General features: G+C 46.9%; 1 protein-coding gene across 1 annotated transcript in view; it reads right to left on the minus strand.

Annotated features, from left to right (window-relative positions):
- Positions 1 to 16,645, minus strand: part of MYO5B (myosin VB) — a 382,117-nt gene extending 365,472 nt beyond the window's left edge. Inside the window, exon 1 of the mRNA XM_060119082.1 lies at positions 16,447 to 16,645. Within this exon, the coding sequence (XP_059975065.1) occupies positions 16,447 to 16,473 (27 nt within the window). The 5' untranslated portion in view covers positions 16,474 to 16,645. The remainder of the gene's footprint in view (positions 1 to 16,446) is intronic.
- Between the last annotated feature and the right edge of the window lie 1,298 nt (positions 16,646 to 17,943).

Consider the following 17,943-nt stretch of genomic DNA (forward strand, 5'->3'; position numbering starts at 1 on the left):
CACACCTCATCCTCAATCCAGGCTGATCCTTCATGACGGCCAACCAAGAACCACCACTGGCACAGTTCACACAAAGTCCACACAGAACTTTGCAAAACTTCCATTTTGAACACTCACTATTGTAAATCATTGTCTTGATAAGAAAGAGGTTGTAAAGAGGTGAATGTGATAGCAGTCTCACTATAGTACATAAAATCCACAGCCTTTTCTAAAGGCTGCAACAATTTAAGGAACTACAATTTTTTGCCTAGAAGACAACTGTGCACTCTTATGATCATTGTTTATCATCCCAGGTGAAAAAGTTATTGGCACAGGTTTCTTGCCTGTATTTCTGGTTATGTTTGAATCACCTTAAGTCAAGTTAGTGCACCAGCACCAGACAAACCATAGTTAACACTTATTTGTTAAGATTAAAAGTACTGTTTTTTAAGGGAGATGATGAACACCAAGCTTTGAAAAAACTTTGTATGATACCCACTTAAAACAATGTGAAAAGAGTAAAACTAAAACAGTTACATAAATCAAGATAATCCAAGTTTTATGGATACAAGTTGATACTAAATTAACTGTGTTCTCAGGAATAAGCTGCAAAGGTTCAGCTCAGCGTTAGAGGCAGCTCTGAAAAGATTCATGCAAATACTCTTCCATACTTTGGGTAACACTGTATCTTTATGTTCTAGAAAGAAGAGTACAATAAACATACCCTTATAACAGCTTATAAACATTCTGTTTGTTTGGATTTTATATACTCTCATCTTCGCCTTCCTCCTCAAATGGCATGGTAATTTATGGGAATCATTCTTTGACATCACCGTTTGATGTTTTCTCCATCTTAAAAGGCTACACAAACCAAACTTCAGCCCTACCCTTTCCCATCCAGTCAGCTGGTTGGATGTCCCCTACATCCAACCAGCTGTCCTACCTGCAGACTTGAGCCCCTGAGGCTGGAGGGAGGAAAAGCAGTCTTCCAAGTGGACAAATGGGGCTCCCATTCCAGTGAGCTCTGAGAGGACACAGCTCAGAGAAGGAAAAGCTCTGGAGGCTGGAAGCCCCCGGGTGATGCGATTCCGAGCTTCATCACTACCCAATGAAGTGTGGTTCTGGGGCAGGGGATGGATATGCCCTTCCCCACGCTAAGAGGCAGGAGACAGAAGGGCCCGTTGAGGGACTGACAGGAGGGAAGAGGTGAGGCTTCCTCCTAAACCGCTGTCTTAAGAGCTGCCATGACAGCCCAAGAACCTCAACAACTTCCTACTACACGGGGGTCACGTCCTACCACTCTTGCCCTCTCGGTAAGACACTTCCTTCATTCACCACTCCTGGATGGCGCTTATTACATGGAATATAATTGTAAGTTAATGAGGACCATGTGCCTCTTACATCCAGCCCTGTGCCTGACATCAAGAAGAGTCTCAAATACTTGTATCGGTTACAGAATACTGCCCAACCAATGGAGACCAAGAATGGAAGACATTTCAGCTGTGGGCGAGGGCAATTCTGGACATCATGATGAGCTGAAAATGGACATCTCCGCAAAATAAAGCTTCAGACTCAGAGTTCACAGCCCAAACTGGCACAGAGTAGCATCAGTGCTACTTCCCACTTGTGTAACGCTGTTAAACCAGAAAGTGTGTGACTGAAAACGATCCAACTTCCCATCTCAGTGCCATGAACTCAAATTCTAACCATTGTTTACCACAGCGAATAACTGAAAAATTATAATTTCTTAAGGTGCCCTGTAAATTCACAGGAAAAAACGGAGATGCATAAGCATAGCTCATCAGGAAATTGCAACCACTGACCCCCTCCCCGCCCCGGGCAAAGCACAAGAAACGTTAAGGCGAGATTTCAAATTCCAGCATTAAGCCAAGAGTTGACTTACTAAGTGAGATAAAGTGGAAAACAATTATAGCCTAACTAATTATTTGGCTGGCACTTAGCTACATCGTTTTAGATATAGGCTACAGTTCCAGGGCTGCTGGAGTTATTTACAGCCCTGGACACATTATTCTGTGGCCAGCATTTAAGGCAGTTTCTGATTTCTGCGATGGTTCACGCTGCGACTTGAGCACAGTTCATACTGATACCCTTAGCGTCTGCCCCATTCAGTAAGGGCTCTCTACATGGCTGAGTGTTGTGTAACCCTAGCAGCCTGGCAGTGGTTTCATACTGCCGGTCAGATTTCAGGGATATTAATGCAGTGGGCAATCCCTAGAGCTTTTATTAAGGATGCATTACAGAAGGTTAAGGAATGTGAGGCAAGGGAGGAGGGAGGAAGTAGAGGAAGCACTTGGAGAAAAAAAAGACATAGAATACTTTTAGCAGAGGAGACACACAAAATCCAAAAAGGAAAAAAAAAGTCTATTATTGGACTATTATAGCAGATGTTAAAGCCCACATCCCAGCATTATTTTTAGGGTCTAATAGCAGGTCAGATGTGGAAACCACCACCAGAAACCAAGGCAGGGATTGACAATAGTCAAAAGCCAGATTAGAAACTCAAGCAGAAGGATCCAAGTACCACAAATAGCCATGACCTAGCAAAAAACGAAACCAATCCCAGGCTCAATCCCCCAAATCCTACTCTACAGGGACGAGAAGCAGCATCTACATTTTTGCTAGTTCTCTGGGTCATTCCGATGCACCTGTAAGTGGAAAAACCATAGCTCTAGTGCCTGTAACATCCACAGCCTCTTCTGAGGGAGACATATGGTTCCCAGTGATGATGCATCTTCAGAAGTTCTTTGGACCAGGTGTACCTGCCTAGGAACAGCCAATCAAGAGTCTGCTTTCTACAAAAGCTTTAAAGCGTTTGTCATTAGTGACACGGGAATAACAGCAGATAGTACAGCCAATCTAAACTGGAACTGGAGATTCAGAAAGGGGTGTTTAATCCAAGGCAGAAGTAAGAAGACAGGGAAAAGGGCAGAGCCAAGAGTAACTGACTCACGTCAATGGCACTGGTGTGGAGGGACATGCATCCCTGCTGCTGACAGGATAACCTGGTCCCTGAAGTCTCAGAAAGGGTGAGCACCTTTCTGGTACCCTAATACTGTGCTGATGTCTGAGGCCAGGCTGCTCAGATCAGCTAAGCCTGGTTCCTAAGAGGGCATCCTTAGAGTAGAGCCTACATCTTGAAGTGCCCTTGCAACCAAAATAGCCTAGTACGCCAAGTGCCAGGAAGAGCAATAGATAGATATAGACAGCCGCCAAGTGCCAGGGAGAGCAAAAGATAGGTACAGGCATCCTGTTAGCGGTGTCAAGGTGGGATGCTCCTCCCGGTAAGATCGGGGGCATCCCACAATTTTAAGCTATAGAACAGTTAGGTGTGGAGTGCTAGGGTTGAAGATTTGAGGTGATAGGTGGTCCACAAAGCCAGGACTTTAAGACTCCTTTTGTTCTTTCCTTCCCCACAGCTGAAAGAGGAAAAGCATGTGCACAGCCCTAGAGCTTCTCCACCAATGCTGGCGCTTTGCTAAATGAGAGGACCCAATCCAAGGCTGGCCGCCCCACATGCAGGAGTCGGAACCAGTGAATCAGCACCCACAGCAACCTTCCCAGCCCTTCAGGCTCTCACCCCACACCGTCCTGCACTGGACTGTGGCTTCCCAAGGACAAGACCTTCTCCTAGCAACAGGATTAGAACCAACTAATACAGTTCACGTGTTCTCATTTTATCTCATCAACAAGCCTCTGAGGGCTGTACTAGCTTCTTACCCCTGTTTTACAGATAAATGAAGCCTAGAAGTTGAGCAACTGTCTAAGGCCACACAGCTGGTAAATGCCGGGGGTGGGGGGGTGGTACGAGGGTGACACAGACAGGACACCAATACTCAAAACCCAGGTCTATCGAGTCTAAAGGTTATACTGTTGACCACCATATTTTCCCTGCCCTTTTTTCTCCGGAGTTTTTTTTTAATTGTGGTATAATACACAGTTTACTATCCTCACCATTTTTAAATGTACAGCTCGGTGGCATTAAGCACATTCACATAGTTGTGCAGCTATCACGATCAGGCATCTCCAAAACTTCTCATCTTGCAAAACTGAAATTCCGCATCCATTTAAACAACTCTCTCCCCTCCCTCCCACAACTGCCATTCTGCTTTGTCTCTATGAATTTGACTCCTGTAGATACCTTCGTAAGTGGAATTACACAGGATCTGTCATGTTATAACTGGCTTATTTCACTTAGCATAATGTCCTCAAGGTTCATCAATGTTTAGCATGTGTCAGAATGTCCTTCTTTCCTTTGTTTTTTGTTTGTTTTTAATTGAAGGTCCCTTACTAGTCCTGCTTCCATGAGTGGCCACGACCGGGGGAAAAAGGGAAGGGGAACCAGGTGGCACGGGGAGGGGTCATCTCTACAACACTGCATTTATATACAGAACTCAACACACAAGGACAGAATCACTACTGCTATTAGAAGTTGGCAGCATGGGAAAGGGAAGGAACAGATGGGGAACTGGGGTGTTAAAAAAACTACAGTGCTCCTTCCCCCAGGCATACCCCTGTTTGCGCTTCAACCCAAGAAGATCAAAAGCAGTTTGGGGGGGGGCTTCCCTGGTGGCGCAGTGGTTAAGAATCCACCTGCCAATGCAGGGGACACGGGTTTGAGCCCTGGTCCGGGAAGACCCCACATGCCATGGAGCAACTAAGCCCGTGCGCCACAACTACTGAAGCCTGCGTGCCTAAAGCCCATGCTCCGCAACAAGAGAAGCCACCGCAATGAGAAGCCCACACGCGGCAACAAAGAACAGTCCCCACTTGCCGCAACTAGAAAAAGCCCACGTGCAGCAACGAAGGCCTAACGCAGCCAAAAATTTAAAAAATTTTTTAAAAAAGATCATCCTTCCATCTACTTTCAAAAGAGCATTTTAGGAAACTGGGTGGAATGGGCTTTCCATTTGATTCTTAAATCAGTAAGTATTTATTAATGTTATTATTCTTGTCATAACACTGAGGCAACTATATGCCATGTAATAAGTTAACATACATATATATTTAAATGGGACTATAAATCAGTGTTACTATAAAATTTGGTGAGCCTTCAAGTTTTTAACCAAAAAAACCAGAACTGCTACATTCAAATGAGTATTTTTCTAACAGCCTGGGAGGCTCTATACTGATTGATCACTGAGAGCATCTGAAGCCCAACGACTTCTCCTGAGGAGGACAGCTAGTAAGAGGCCACACACAACTGTCAGCAGTACCTGCAAGTCACACTTGGCCTGTAACAGAAATATAAGTCAGTGAATTCCTACCTTACTCAACCGGCTTAGTTCTTTGAATAACTCTTGGATGTTTCCAGAAAAGAAAGCCTACCTTCCAGGCATAGATTTTGCCACCATACAAAGGAAAAAGAATGCATCATCAGATATGAAGCCAATTTCAGAAGAAGTATTGATGAGCTCCAGTATCCTTGTACCTCTGCCAAAGGGAACATCCTGAAGGAAACAGCATTCATACAGGTAGGATCTGACGTGTTCATCATAAAAATCACATTTTAAGGGTATTCCTACCATTTCGGTGCACACAGGCTTGTTACATAGTTACACACATGTATACACGGTAAAATAACCATTAAAAAAGTAAGCAGCTTGATAGCAAAGAAACACTAGTTTGTCGCTAAGGAGACATTCATTTTCCTTATTTCACAAATAAACATTAGCTCTCATTAGCAAGTGTAAGCAAATTAAGAATTTGATTAAATCTGATGAAACAAGATAGAGCAATTTATCTCCTTTTAATGTACAAATACCTCCTTAATACTTAATCATACAACAAATGAACTGGAAGAACTCAAGGTCAAAGACTACTTTGCAGGGACGGGCTCTTCCTCTCTGCCTCATGCATGCGCTGTGACACATCACTGCAGGCAGAAAGGGCTCTGTACAGGTGCTGGCCGAGTGATGAACCTAAAAGATGGTATGACTCTTCAGATGAAAACTATGAGTATTATTATTGTTCCTGTGGGAGAGAAGACGACTGAAACAAACTCGATCCGATTTTTCCTCCCTGATTCACTGTTGCCTGCTTTGTTCGATCTCGCATGAAGGATGGAGTCCATATTCACTCCCACCTAATCATGCAAATATCCATGAGTCTCGATGAGACTGTTAATAAAAGCTTGAGTTAAGTGAAAAAAAATGATTATGCTTTTAACGTAAATGATAACCTTAGGAAGGTAAGAGCAAAAAAATACATAAGTGATCAAAATTGTGTGAATTTAGGATATTCCAAAACAAGACAGTTATATTAGCGTTCATATCCACAAATGTTGCTTTGCTGTTAACCCACGTTCATACCTCGTGCCAAGCCTTGGCGCACAATAATAAAAAAGAAAAACAACATTTAATTATCTCCTGACAGGGGCTCTACATTCCATAGATTTAGGCAAGTGCCAGAGGATACAGATGGGCTTGCCAGCAGGTACTCTAAGCCAAAATGACAGATAACATGACGGTACATGTGGTTCCTTGGTGCAGAAAGGGCTTTCCTCGAAGGGCTATGGCCTGGAAACAGGAAGGGAGCACAGATGGTCTTTAAACCAATTCAAGGGCATTTCTTGAGTCCTTACAGTACGCAAAACCCTACCTTGGGAAAAGTGAGGGATGTGAGCAAGATTCAACCTACATCTTCAACGAGAGCAGCTGGGCAAATATACACACCCAACCATCAACTGCACGCAGTGAAACACATTTTAATCCTCTTTTTTTTTTTTTTTTTTTTTTCTTTTTGCGGTACGCGGGCCTCTCACTGTTGTGGCCTCTCCCGTTGCGGAGCACAGGCTCCGGATGCGCAGGCCCAGAGGCCATGGCTCACGGGCCCAGCCGCTCCGCGGCATATGGGATCCTCCCAGACCGGGGCACGAACCTGTATCCCCTGCATCGGCAGGCGGACTCTCAACCACTGCGCCACCAGGGAGGCCCGAAACACATTTTAAAACTACCTACAATCTCAAAGCTTTTTTAAATTTGGCTTTGTAACTCACCCAACTTTCTGCAGAATCACCTTTTTAAATATGTAATTGATAAAGCACAGCAATAAAATGAATACCCATGAACCCGTCAGGAAATCTCGTAGCCCGCTTACAGTGCTGTTCCCACTTCTGTTCCCCCGCCAGCCCCACCCTCCCCGGATACCTACTATTCTAGTTGCCTTTTCCCCCATTCCCTGGTTTTTACTCATTTTATCTCATGTATATCCTTCACCAATACTGTTCATTTTGGTGATTTCAGAAATTCATAAAAATGGTGTCAATTCTGTGTGGATTCCTCTCTGAAACACCTTAAGTGGTACCTAAGCCAGGCATCATATGAAGTCAGGTAATGTGTTCTGAGCATGCATCTTATCATTTGTGGGACTGCACTGGGGTCCGGGTGGGCAGTTAGCAGAAGGGAATTAAACCAGAGTCTAAACTGAAAGGCCAGGGCACACAAAGATAGTTGAATACAGCACAAGTTACCAATTCAAATATTTTACCTTTTCATCTACCCCACACATACACAGTAGCCAGGTCACAATACAGTAGAACTGACATCCTACTGCCCAGAACCTTTTTTCTTGTGGAGTCTCTAAGCCAGGGGACCTGAATTGCTTAGTGCCGAAGAGATTATAAGCCAAGCCTTTGAATCCCATGCAGAAGGCATCTGGGTATTCTCGTTCCTTTTAGGATTTCATGCCACTACACGTTTGAGTTTTATAATGGCAAAAGTTCTACAGGAAAATCATTAAGTATCTTTCCTGATGGGCCTCTTCATTCCTCCCCAAACTTCAGCAAAGGAGAGAAAAGCCTACAGGGGCCATGTCACTATTAGAATTGTTCAAAGGAGAGTAATAATGTATAGGCCCTTGAATAAACTTTAAGAGGAACATTATATGCCATTAACTTGGAGCTCAGATACATAAGCTTGATCTTCCCACAACAAATTAGCAAGATATACCAGTGCTCACCTACACCAGGACCCAGACAACTTGAGGACCTCCTCCTCATATCAAACCTAAAATGCTCCTGCTTGGAGGAGCTTCTAAAGTGCTTTGACAAAGTCCCTGATAAGAACCTAAAGTTGTAATAGGCAATGGTCTGGGTCCTGGGTATCCTCCTGTAAGGCTCTCCCCTCATATGCTGGAGGAAGGGGCCTTGTCTCTGATGGTCAAGCTGACATCCTGAGTGAAGGTGAGCTCATTTTCCAAACACCTGTCCAGCCAATAGGAAGTGAGCAGGGCACACCCATAAATGTGAAAACCTTCAGCTAAGTGGGCAGATGGGAGAGAGCTTCCAGGAGTCTCAGACCTACTTCCCTGATCTTAGCTCAGAAAGGGAACGAAACGCCCATCAGACATGAAGCAGGCTAGGAAAGAAGATGCTTCAGAAAGAGATGGAGACAGGGAAAGTGCTGGAAAGCAGACCAGTGCCCTGGGACGAAGGAGGGTTAGATTTAAAATCAAATAATTTTACACTGCTTGAGTTTCATGTACACCTTTTGATTGTTATATTTACCCCTTTTTGAAGATGTGACCCTTCTTCGGGGCTTACGTGGCCTAAGGAGAGCCAAAAACAAGGGTTCTGCCTAAATGTAGGGCAGTTTTAAGAAGCACCAGGCTGTCTAGGGGCTGCGTGTGGTGGTGGAAGGCAAAGCAGCAGATCCCCGAGGGGAGAACTACGGGTCAGACCATCTGCCCTTTTTCTGTACTCAGAGACTTAACTTTCTCCTTTCTCCCCGCTGCTGGCGGGCAGGGTAGTGCTGGTAGAAAGGACATTCCATGTTAGGGCCTCTTTTATGCACAAATGATGTTCCAGACCCACCATCACTGGGACAGAACCTCGTGGAAGGCCGCAGAGTGGTCAGACGAGGAGTGTGGCTTTGGACAAGTAAGGCAGAGGTCCGTCATTTGTAAATGAGGATGATGGGGGTGCCTACATCACGGTGTTATTATTAAATGAGTGAACACACAGCTCTTAGAAACGACGTGGCTCAAAAGCAGTTGATAAACGGTACCTATCATAACCAGTGCTTTTCCAATTGTAGGGCTGAGAGATGCGTAAGCTCCAAACAAGCGAAGGAGAAACTCATGCCAAGGTGCCTTATTTAAAATATGTATTTGTAATATTTTATCCTGAACATTCTGGTTTCCACGACTTCCTATGTCTAAAAGTATAATCATATAATGAGCAAAAACAGAGTTATAAATAATGTCTTAACAGAGGAAATACAAAGAAAACTACAAATGAACACACCAAGCATATGAAAACGTGCTCAATCCTCCAATGTAAGTCAACTTTAAACAAAAATAAACTGTTCAGTGTCCATTTAAAAAGAGGAAACAATGATCAGTGCCTGGGAGGGGTGAAGGAACAGACTAGTTCTTTTCTGGAGACTACTGGCCTTATCTGATGAAGACTCATAAAACTGCATGCCAGGAATTCCACCTTGGGGAATTTATCCTAAAAATATGGAAAGGTTCCAAGAATGTTCTGCAACATTTTTCACAATATCAAAAAATTGGAACCAATTAAATGTTCATCAAAATGGGAATGGTTAAAAACATTACAGCACAACCATACAGTGCCCAATTATGCAGCCATTAAAATAGTAAAATTGCCTTTATATGCCACAGGGAGGAAAAAAGCCATCGTAGATTAAGATTTAAAATAAAAAATAGGATCATGCCATACAAATAAGTATATACTGCATCATGCCTAAGTCTAAAGCAGTACCGCCCAACAGAAATGAGGCAAACTACATGTGGAATTTTAAATTTTCTAGTAGACACATTATATCCAAAATATTATTTGAACATTTAATCAACATAAAAAAGCATATGTGAGATATTTTACATTCATATTTTGTACTCAATCTTGGAAATCTGGCGTGTACTCATCCCAGCTTAGGGCAGCCTCACCTCAGGTGCTCAACAGTCACATGTGGTTACCCTACTGGACACTGGGTGCTAGTCTAGTATACATCAGTGGTTAAGAGGAGCTGTCTGGGAATGGGATTACAGAGCCTTTGTCTTTCTTGCATTGTATGAATGGTTTCAATAATCATTTGTATTAACAAAAAAATAATAAAAGAACATGGTGAAAAATTGTTTTCATTTTCCTTTAAAGCTCTAATAGGAGACCGGGAAGCACAGCTTAAATTTCAAGCTTCTTTCAAACTGTTCTTTCTCCTTCCCCAGGGGGCCGTGGGGGATAGGAACCTTTTCCCCCATGCCTTGGGTGTCTATTGCTCAGGTAGCTATGCATTTGTAGCAATTCTTCCCTTTCTCTCTCGCCAAGTCCCCTTATGACCAATACCCCTGCAGGATGGCAGGAGAGGGTTAGGAGAAAAGGCCACCATCCAGCATCACGACTGAAGGGGGAAATAAGCTGATGAACAGTTGCCAGGTGCATACAGTGTGCCAGACACTGCACTAGGCAGGCACTTCACGTATGTCAGGTCACATAATCCTCCAATAACCTTATAATGCAGGTACCATGCCAATTTTTCAGATTAAGCAATCAAGGCTCAGAAAGTATCTGCTCCGAAGTGTCATAGAGTTGATAATGTGTAACTGCACTACCCCGTGTGGTCCACAGCAAGATCAGGACCAAAGAGGCCAGACTGCCCATGCCAAGGCCATGATCTCATCTTTATTAAAATCATGCTTTAAGACAATTGCATTTCTTAGAGGAAAGCAAATACCCAGGCATCTTTTATTTGCAAGAACCCCAGAACCCATTTCTCCTCTAAGCTCGTTCATACATCCTCAGATGTAAATATTTCCACTTAGACAAACCATTGTCACCCCTAACTAAACGTGTCACTATCAAGCATTATCCTCGCCCCATCTCGACTTTTTTATTTCTGTCCATCCTCAAGCTGGAAACTTCAAGGTCATATATGACTCTTCTTCCCTTGCCTGCATAATCAAACATTTGAGTTCTAGGCTCAGTATTCCCTAAATGACTATTTAATAAACAGTAATAAGCACACCTAGCACCCAGATCTTAGTTTCTAAATACCAGTCTTCAAGAAAAGGAAACTGACAGACATCACCTTAGCCAAGGGGTCAAAGTGACACCATCAGTAATGAGACCCTGATATCACAAATCTCCTGAGATGGTGCACTGAGGAAGGCACATCACTTCTGTGCCACAAATTCATAACCTCCATCTAAGCATGGGAAAACGTCAGACAAACCCAAATTGAGGTTCATTCTACAAAATAACTGACCAATACTCTCAAATTGCCAAGGTCAAAAGGAGAAATTGAAACTGAGGAACTGTCCCCAATCAGAGGAGACAAGGCAGCTGTGATGCGAAATGCAACGTGGAATCCTACGTGCGCTCCTGGCCCAGGGAAGGTGAGTAGTGGAAGAACTGGTGAAATTCCCAGCAGGCTTGAGGACAAGTTAATAGTGTTGTACAAATGTTCATCTCCTGGTTTCAATGATTGCACTCTACTTATGAGGTGTTAACATCACGGGAATCTGGAAACATATAACAGGAACTCTGCTATTTTTGCAGCTTTTCTGTAAGGCTAAGATTTTCATAAGAGTTTTAAAATACTACTGTAGTTACTACTCATGGCTGTCCATGCTCAAACTCACTCTACCATCTCCTACTCACAGTGCCCTTCTCAGTCTCCACGTGTATTCAAAGCCTATTCATTCTTCCGGGCCCACTCATGTCCCACTGCCCACCTGACCGATGGTTCTATAGAACGTCTGTAACTGTGAGTATCTGCTCTCTGCTCGTGGCACACGGGTCATGTTGGATTGTTAGTTAACTTTGTGTATTTAGATTTTATTGTCCAATGACAATGCAAAATGTGCTTGTGTAGACAAGTACATCAGGGCACACATGCTCCGCTCACTTTAAAATGGGCTGCTTTTTAATGTGGTTTTGGGGAAGCTACTGAATTACAAAACAGAGGTCAACTAGTATTTCAAACCCATCCCAGTTTACCCTGACAATCCTGTACGGATAGTGACAAATACTCTATCGCTTAGGGAGGACAGTATGTGGACTTATGTATTATAAGCAGTATAGTTTATAGCTAACTTGTACCACAGAAAATGACAGTATGAAAACACATACACACACATGCCAGAATTTAAAATGTCTCTTTAGTTTCTACTCAGAGGTCCTCCAACAGCCAGAGAATGCTATCTCTCTGTTGAACAAAATAAGCATAATAATAGACTTAGACTCCAACCAGGCCTGGAGCTGTCAGAAAGCCTTCTAATGGGTGGCCATCCTGAAGCTAATGAAATGAAATATTAGGAGCACATCAACAGAAAGGAAATGGGAAGAAACTAGCAGCTGAAAAGCAAGCTCTCCCAAGAGGCCCCAGTGGAGAGACCTGGTGCACGGGAGCTCTGGGAACTGCGTGGGCCTCACCAGAGAGCTGTTCTGTTCCCAAGGTGGAGGTACTGGAAGCTACAGCTGTTATACTCCCATTGGTTGAAGGACTGTCCCCTTGGGGGACATCAATGCTCAGGCTCCGGGAACCTCTGACAGTGACACAGGTGCTGACTGCTGGGAGTAAGCAAGCGCCAGGCAGTGCGCTGGAGGACAGATAGCACGGGGCAGGCGGAAGAGCACTAACGGCATCTGCTGCCCTTGGCCTCCAGGTCCTCGTGTCTCTACCGGTGGGCACAGAGGGAACATGAGCCTCTTGCTGCCTTCCAGACTGAAACTTGGGAGAAGGCTGCATTAGCTGATGCGCAGGTGAGGGACAGTTAGAGAACACCAGCCCAAGTGCTACTTTCCAAAGGACTGGCCCCAAAACAGTACCCTTCGTAAAGGCCCCTGAGCTCAAAGCCATCATTGACACACAAAGGGCATGTCCACTAGTAAAGTCACCTCCTAGCAGCACTCAAAAAATCCACAGCTTAGAACACCACCTATCAACAAAAAACCAACCAGGAGAGGGATTATTGGAAGGTGCTGGTTTCAGCCTGGTGATTTCCCAGTCACTCTGCTGGCTAGAACCAAAGCAGCATACTGAAAACCTCATGATCTGAGAGAGCAGTGTTCAAATTTTTCATCCAGAATAACCCTTGTATAGAGAAGAGTTGTATCATTCAGCCTGAAAGAGAGGTTATGTATTTTACACTTTAAAAATCAGACTATTTTCTGCATCTGTCATAATCAAATCATGTTTACCATGCTTGCACATGATTGGGAATCTTCCTGGGACCTGGGCTAATGTGATTTATACAATATTGTCTTTTCCTGTGGATTGGAAGCAAAGTACTAACACTTGTCACATATGTGCCGTCTGTGACAAGAGAGCCCATCATCAGCACCACGTTTCTGTAAGGGTGGATGAGGCTGACTCACCCTGACATCACCCTCAAAGCCTCTGGCATTGACTCTGATTCTCTTTACCCACTGAGAAAAACCTCAGTACAAAGAAAGTAATTTCTCAAAGGCAAGGTGTTGGGTCTTCTGAAAACAGGAGTGCCTTTGTTACGGGAAGCGCCCTTTGCCAATGACTAAAATCAACTCCAAAAGAAAATCCACATAGCATATAAGCCTCCATTTGGAGAGAAAAGATAGACAAAGAGAAGAGCAAGAAAACAGTTAACGTGGAGGGAGGAAGAGAAGAAAGTCTTTTCTTCGGTAACTGGGAATAGACTAATATACCAAATTCTTACCTAAAACTATTTACAGTACTTACAGGCTAATTTATATACTTACATGAGTGTCTCGTATTCCAGTAACAATACCTTCCTACCACGTCACTAAAGCAACAGGTATAATCAATAAAGGGCTTTAAAATTTCCATCCCACTCATAAATGCTGTTGGCATAATAGATCACTATTTCCATCATGCATAATACGTTAAAGTGCATGCCTGGATCCAGTGTTCATCACATTAGAAAAGCCCACTAACAAGTTAAAAATAAAAAGGAACACTGGATATTTTGATAATACACTAAAATGAACAAATCATCTCTCCCAAGAAACAAAGTTAATCTGAGTCACTGGCACAATTTCTCTGTATAATTCATGATTCATGTGCATACTGAGAATCCAGCCTAGCAAGTGGGGTGGTAGTGGTTAGGAAACAACACAACTGCTTCTCGTAGTAAAGCATAAGTGTGTTCAACTCTGCCAGAAAAAGTAACAGCTGCTCAAGATGCGCTCTGGTTGGAAGCTACTGCGTGGGCCACAGAAGAATCTCAATTTGAGATTCATAAACCTAGAAATGATTAAGAACTAGAAACCCATTAACAGTGAGGTACAGTTCCTGGGCCTTAGGGAGAAATTCTAAGACCCTTTTTGGACTAAGTATGCCAAACGCTCACACCAACGAAGCTACTTTTTTTCTTAAGCACCTTGAGCACCTTTCCAAGACCTCTTCCTCGTGAACCCTTTTTGTCCCTATATCCATAAGTCAAGAAGAAGTACACTGGGGGACCTCCCTGGTGGTAGGACTCCGTGCTCCCAATGCAGGGAGCCCAGGTGCGATCCCTGGTTAGGGAACTAAGATCCCACATACCACAATGAAGAGCCCGCACGCCACAACAAAGACCCAGCACAGCCAAAATAAATACTTTTTTAAAAGAAGAAAAAGAAGTACACTGGAACGTTAGCTCACACTCCCCCTAACTCATCATTCCTAATAATTAACATGCAGTATACTCATTTCTAACTAAAAATCAAATTGAGTGTTTTCCCTGAAAGTTGTCTTTAAAAGCAACGCAGTGTTCTTGTTTTTCAAAATCAGGGATCCAAAACTTAAGGGTTTATTCAATTGCCCATTAGCTTCATATAATACAGCAATTAGTTACTGTCTGATAAAGTACTTTATGATACATTGCAGGTATACTGAGTGTGCACTCTGTATACTTTGTGCGCTTTAGTGTGACAAAGCTTCCCTGCCTCGCTGGTTTCCAGCCTCCCGCTGAGGTTCCGGATAACTGCTTCAGGGAAACAACTGCGAGGGCTCCTCCCAAGACTCCCACGGGTAAACGGGATAGGGTGCTCTTCCAAAGCCAGAAACGCCACAGTTTTCACCCCTGGCTCGAACCTCACATCCTTTCCTCCCAGAAGCTGTCTTTCATCAGCGGTCGCTGCTAGGGGACCTGGTCGGGGCGGAGCAGGTGCACCAGGTTATGGTGACCCCGCCCCCAGCCAGGTTACACCCTACACTGCCACCTCGCGTCTTCCCGCCTCGGCCCTGTCCCCTTCCAGGAGGAAGAAGGGATTCGAAAATTCCTCAAACGAAAAGGGGTGGCCAGCCCACCCAGCTGAAGGGCTCGCCCACGCGCGGGGGCAGCTCTGAGCAGTCGCCAGGTGAGGATGCGGAAGTAGCTCTTCCTCCCCCGCCCAGACCTGTTGGCCCGGGCCCAAGTCCTGGGAATCACACACCCACAACCCACGAGAGCACCGCGCACCCCTCCGCAAACGAAGAGGTGGGCACGAAGCACTATCAAACGTGTCCCGGCCACAGAGAAGAAAAACCGGCGGATGAGGTGTACGGCCATGCAAAACTTATTTTTTTAAGGGGGGAGGGGTAGCTTAAAGGCCCCTCACCCCCTCAACCGCCCCTCAACGCCAAGTTGAAACCCGAGGGGGCCCGGGCGGCTGCAGCTCGGCTGTGGGCGCTTGGGGAAGCGGTGGCTGGTCTCTAACTTTAATCACAGCAACTGCTGCGGAAGCGGGGAGTCCTGCGGCCGCACCTGTTCCCAACTCTAATGAAGGAGCCCTGCGCATCCATTCTGACCTTGAGGACATCCTGGAAATCCACACTCCACACCCGAGTCAGCATTACTCCGACCCCCTCCCGCAATGACTGAAGCCCACTGAGTGCCCACCCAGAGGGGCCGCCTCAAAATGCCCACCCGCGGCAAAGTAAGAAAGCGCCTCCCTGGGCTCTTCTCCAGATCCCTCGAGCATCCTTTACCCACTGCTTACCCACCCAAAAGCCGCCGCGCCCCTCACAGCAGGTTGAGTCCCCTTCTCTCCCCACCCCCAAACTGAGGAATACCCCACCCCCAAGTTCAGGGTTCCCCCTCGTTGGCACTCGAGAGGGTCGTCCTCGGGAGCTCACGCTGCAGAGCACCGAGGTGGGGTCCACGAGCAGGCGACCACCGCGGGGGGCGGTCCCCGCGCCCTAGGCTCCGAGCTGGCGGGGACACCCCCTCAGTTCGGGGACCTCAGCCGGACGGAGCCGGGACGAGGACAGCGACGGCAGAGCGTCGGGGAGCGGGGGACAGCCCTGGCCGGGGCGGGAGCCGCGGGCGGTCACCGCGGGGCGCTCCCGGAACAGCCAAACTTTCTCCGCCACCCGAAGTTCGGGGCGCGGAGGCGGCGATGAGGGGAGCCTGAGAGGCGTCCCCCGCCGCTCCCAGCCCCGCGGAGCCGCAGGAGAAGGCGCCCCAGAGAGCCGCCCACCCCGCAGCCCTCACCCGTACCCCGGGCCCGGCGCGGCCCGCACTCACCTGGCTGTAGAGCTCGCTGACCGACATGACCCCCGCGGGCCGGGCCGAGCCCGGACCCCGTGGCCAGCGGGAGGCCCTCGCTCGTGTCCCGGGGGCGGCGGTCCCGGCTCCTCGCGGCCCCGGCGGCTCTCAGTCCACGGCCGGCCCGTCTGGCGCCATCTTCCCGGGCTGCCCGAGAGTTTCTCGGTTCTTTTCTCTCTTCCCCGACCTGCCCCGCCGGCTTCCTGGAGGCGCCGCGGCCGGCTCGCTCTCGGCCGGCGCGACCTTTACTCCCGCGGTGGCGGCGGCGCAGCGGCGGCCGGGCAGGAGTGGCGGGCGGGCGGGGGAGAGGCCGCGCGGCGCCGCTCCCCGCTCAGGTATGGGAGGCGGCGCGGGAGGAAGAGGGCGGGCGCGCGTCCTAGGCGGCTGCCGGTGCGCCGCCGCCGCCGCCTTTGAGCCCTGCGGGGACCGGGCCGGCCGCGCCTCCCGCGCCCCCAGCTGCAGCGAGGTCCTCCCGGCCAGGGGCGGGGCCGCGCGAGGAGCAGGCGCCGTCCGCCCCCTGCTGGACACCGGGCGCTCGCGGGACAGGTGCGCGCCGGGTGCCGACACCTGCCGCGCAGCGCCCCCTCTCTGCGCAGACTGCGCTCTGGGAGGCTGGGCGGGGACCCATTGGAGACCAGAAAAAAAGAGGAGGAAGCACCAGCGAAGGGAGAAGAGGAAAAAAAAGGAGAGATGCCTGCGGCCGAAAGGCTCCATACATTTTTCTCTGGGTTTTACGTGGGCATTAACATTTTCATTATTAAAATTCAGTTATGTGTAGACTGTTACTAAGGCGTTTTGGATATACTAAAGACTGTCTCTGCCAAACAGCTCCCTGCGCTGAAATCCTGATCAGAACGTGGGAGTCGTAACTCTTCTCCACTTTGCGCGTTTCACGCACAGCTTCCAGCTAGGCTCCTGGCCGTCCCCATCAGAGAATTGTTTGCTTTTCTGGGAAGCCTCACATTTTCTCCCCTCTCTCTCACGCACACTCTCAATCCCTCTGCCGCTCCCTATCTCATTTACTTTTGTCGCTTCTGCCAGTGACACTTGGCAGCTTCACTCCCTCTTCCACTTCCAACAAAAAGTAGAAATTTCAGCCAAAAAGGAAAATAATTGGCAGGAGCCAGTAAAGGGAGAGCAGGAGCTGTAGGAGGAGACATGGTCTTTGGAGGTGGCATTTGTACCTGAATGAGGGATGGCCTCTGAGAGTGGTTCTCAATCAGAGCATCCATCTCTATAGTTGTTCCGGAGCTCCACTCCCGGGAAAAGGTGATTCTTAGACTCATCCCATTTAAGACCTTCCCACTTGGAAGGTAGGATCCCCATTTAACCCACCTGCCGCCCTTCTCAACCATGCCTCCTCAGTGAGAATCACCTGGGGAGCTTTAACAGTTCCAAGGAAGGGACCCCCACCCTGAGGAACTCCAATCCACTGGTGAAGGGTGGGACCCCAGCATCTGATTTTTTTAAGTTCCT

The sequence above is a fragment of the Mesoplodon densirostris genome, chromosome 15 (assembly GCF_025265405.1).
Source record: "Mesoplodon densirostris isolate mMesDen1 chromosome 15, mMesDen1 primary haplotype, whole genome shotgun sequence".
Taxonomy (NCBI): Eukaryota; Metazoa; Chordata; class Mammalia; order Artiodactyla; family Ziphiidae; genus Mesoplodon; species Mesoplodon densirostris.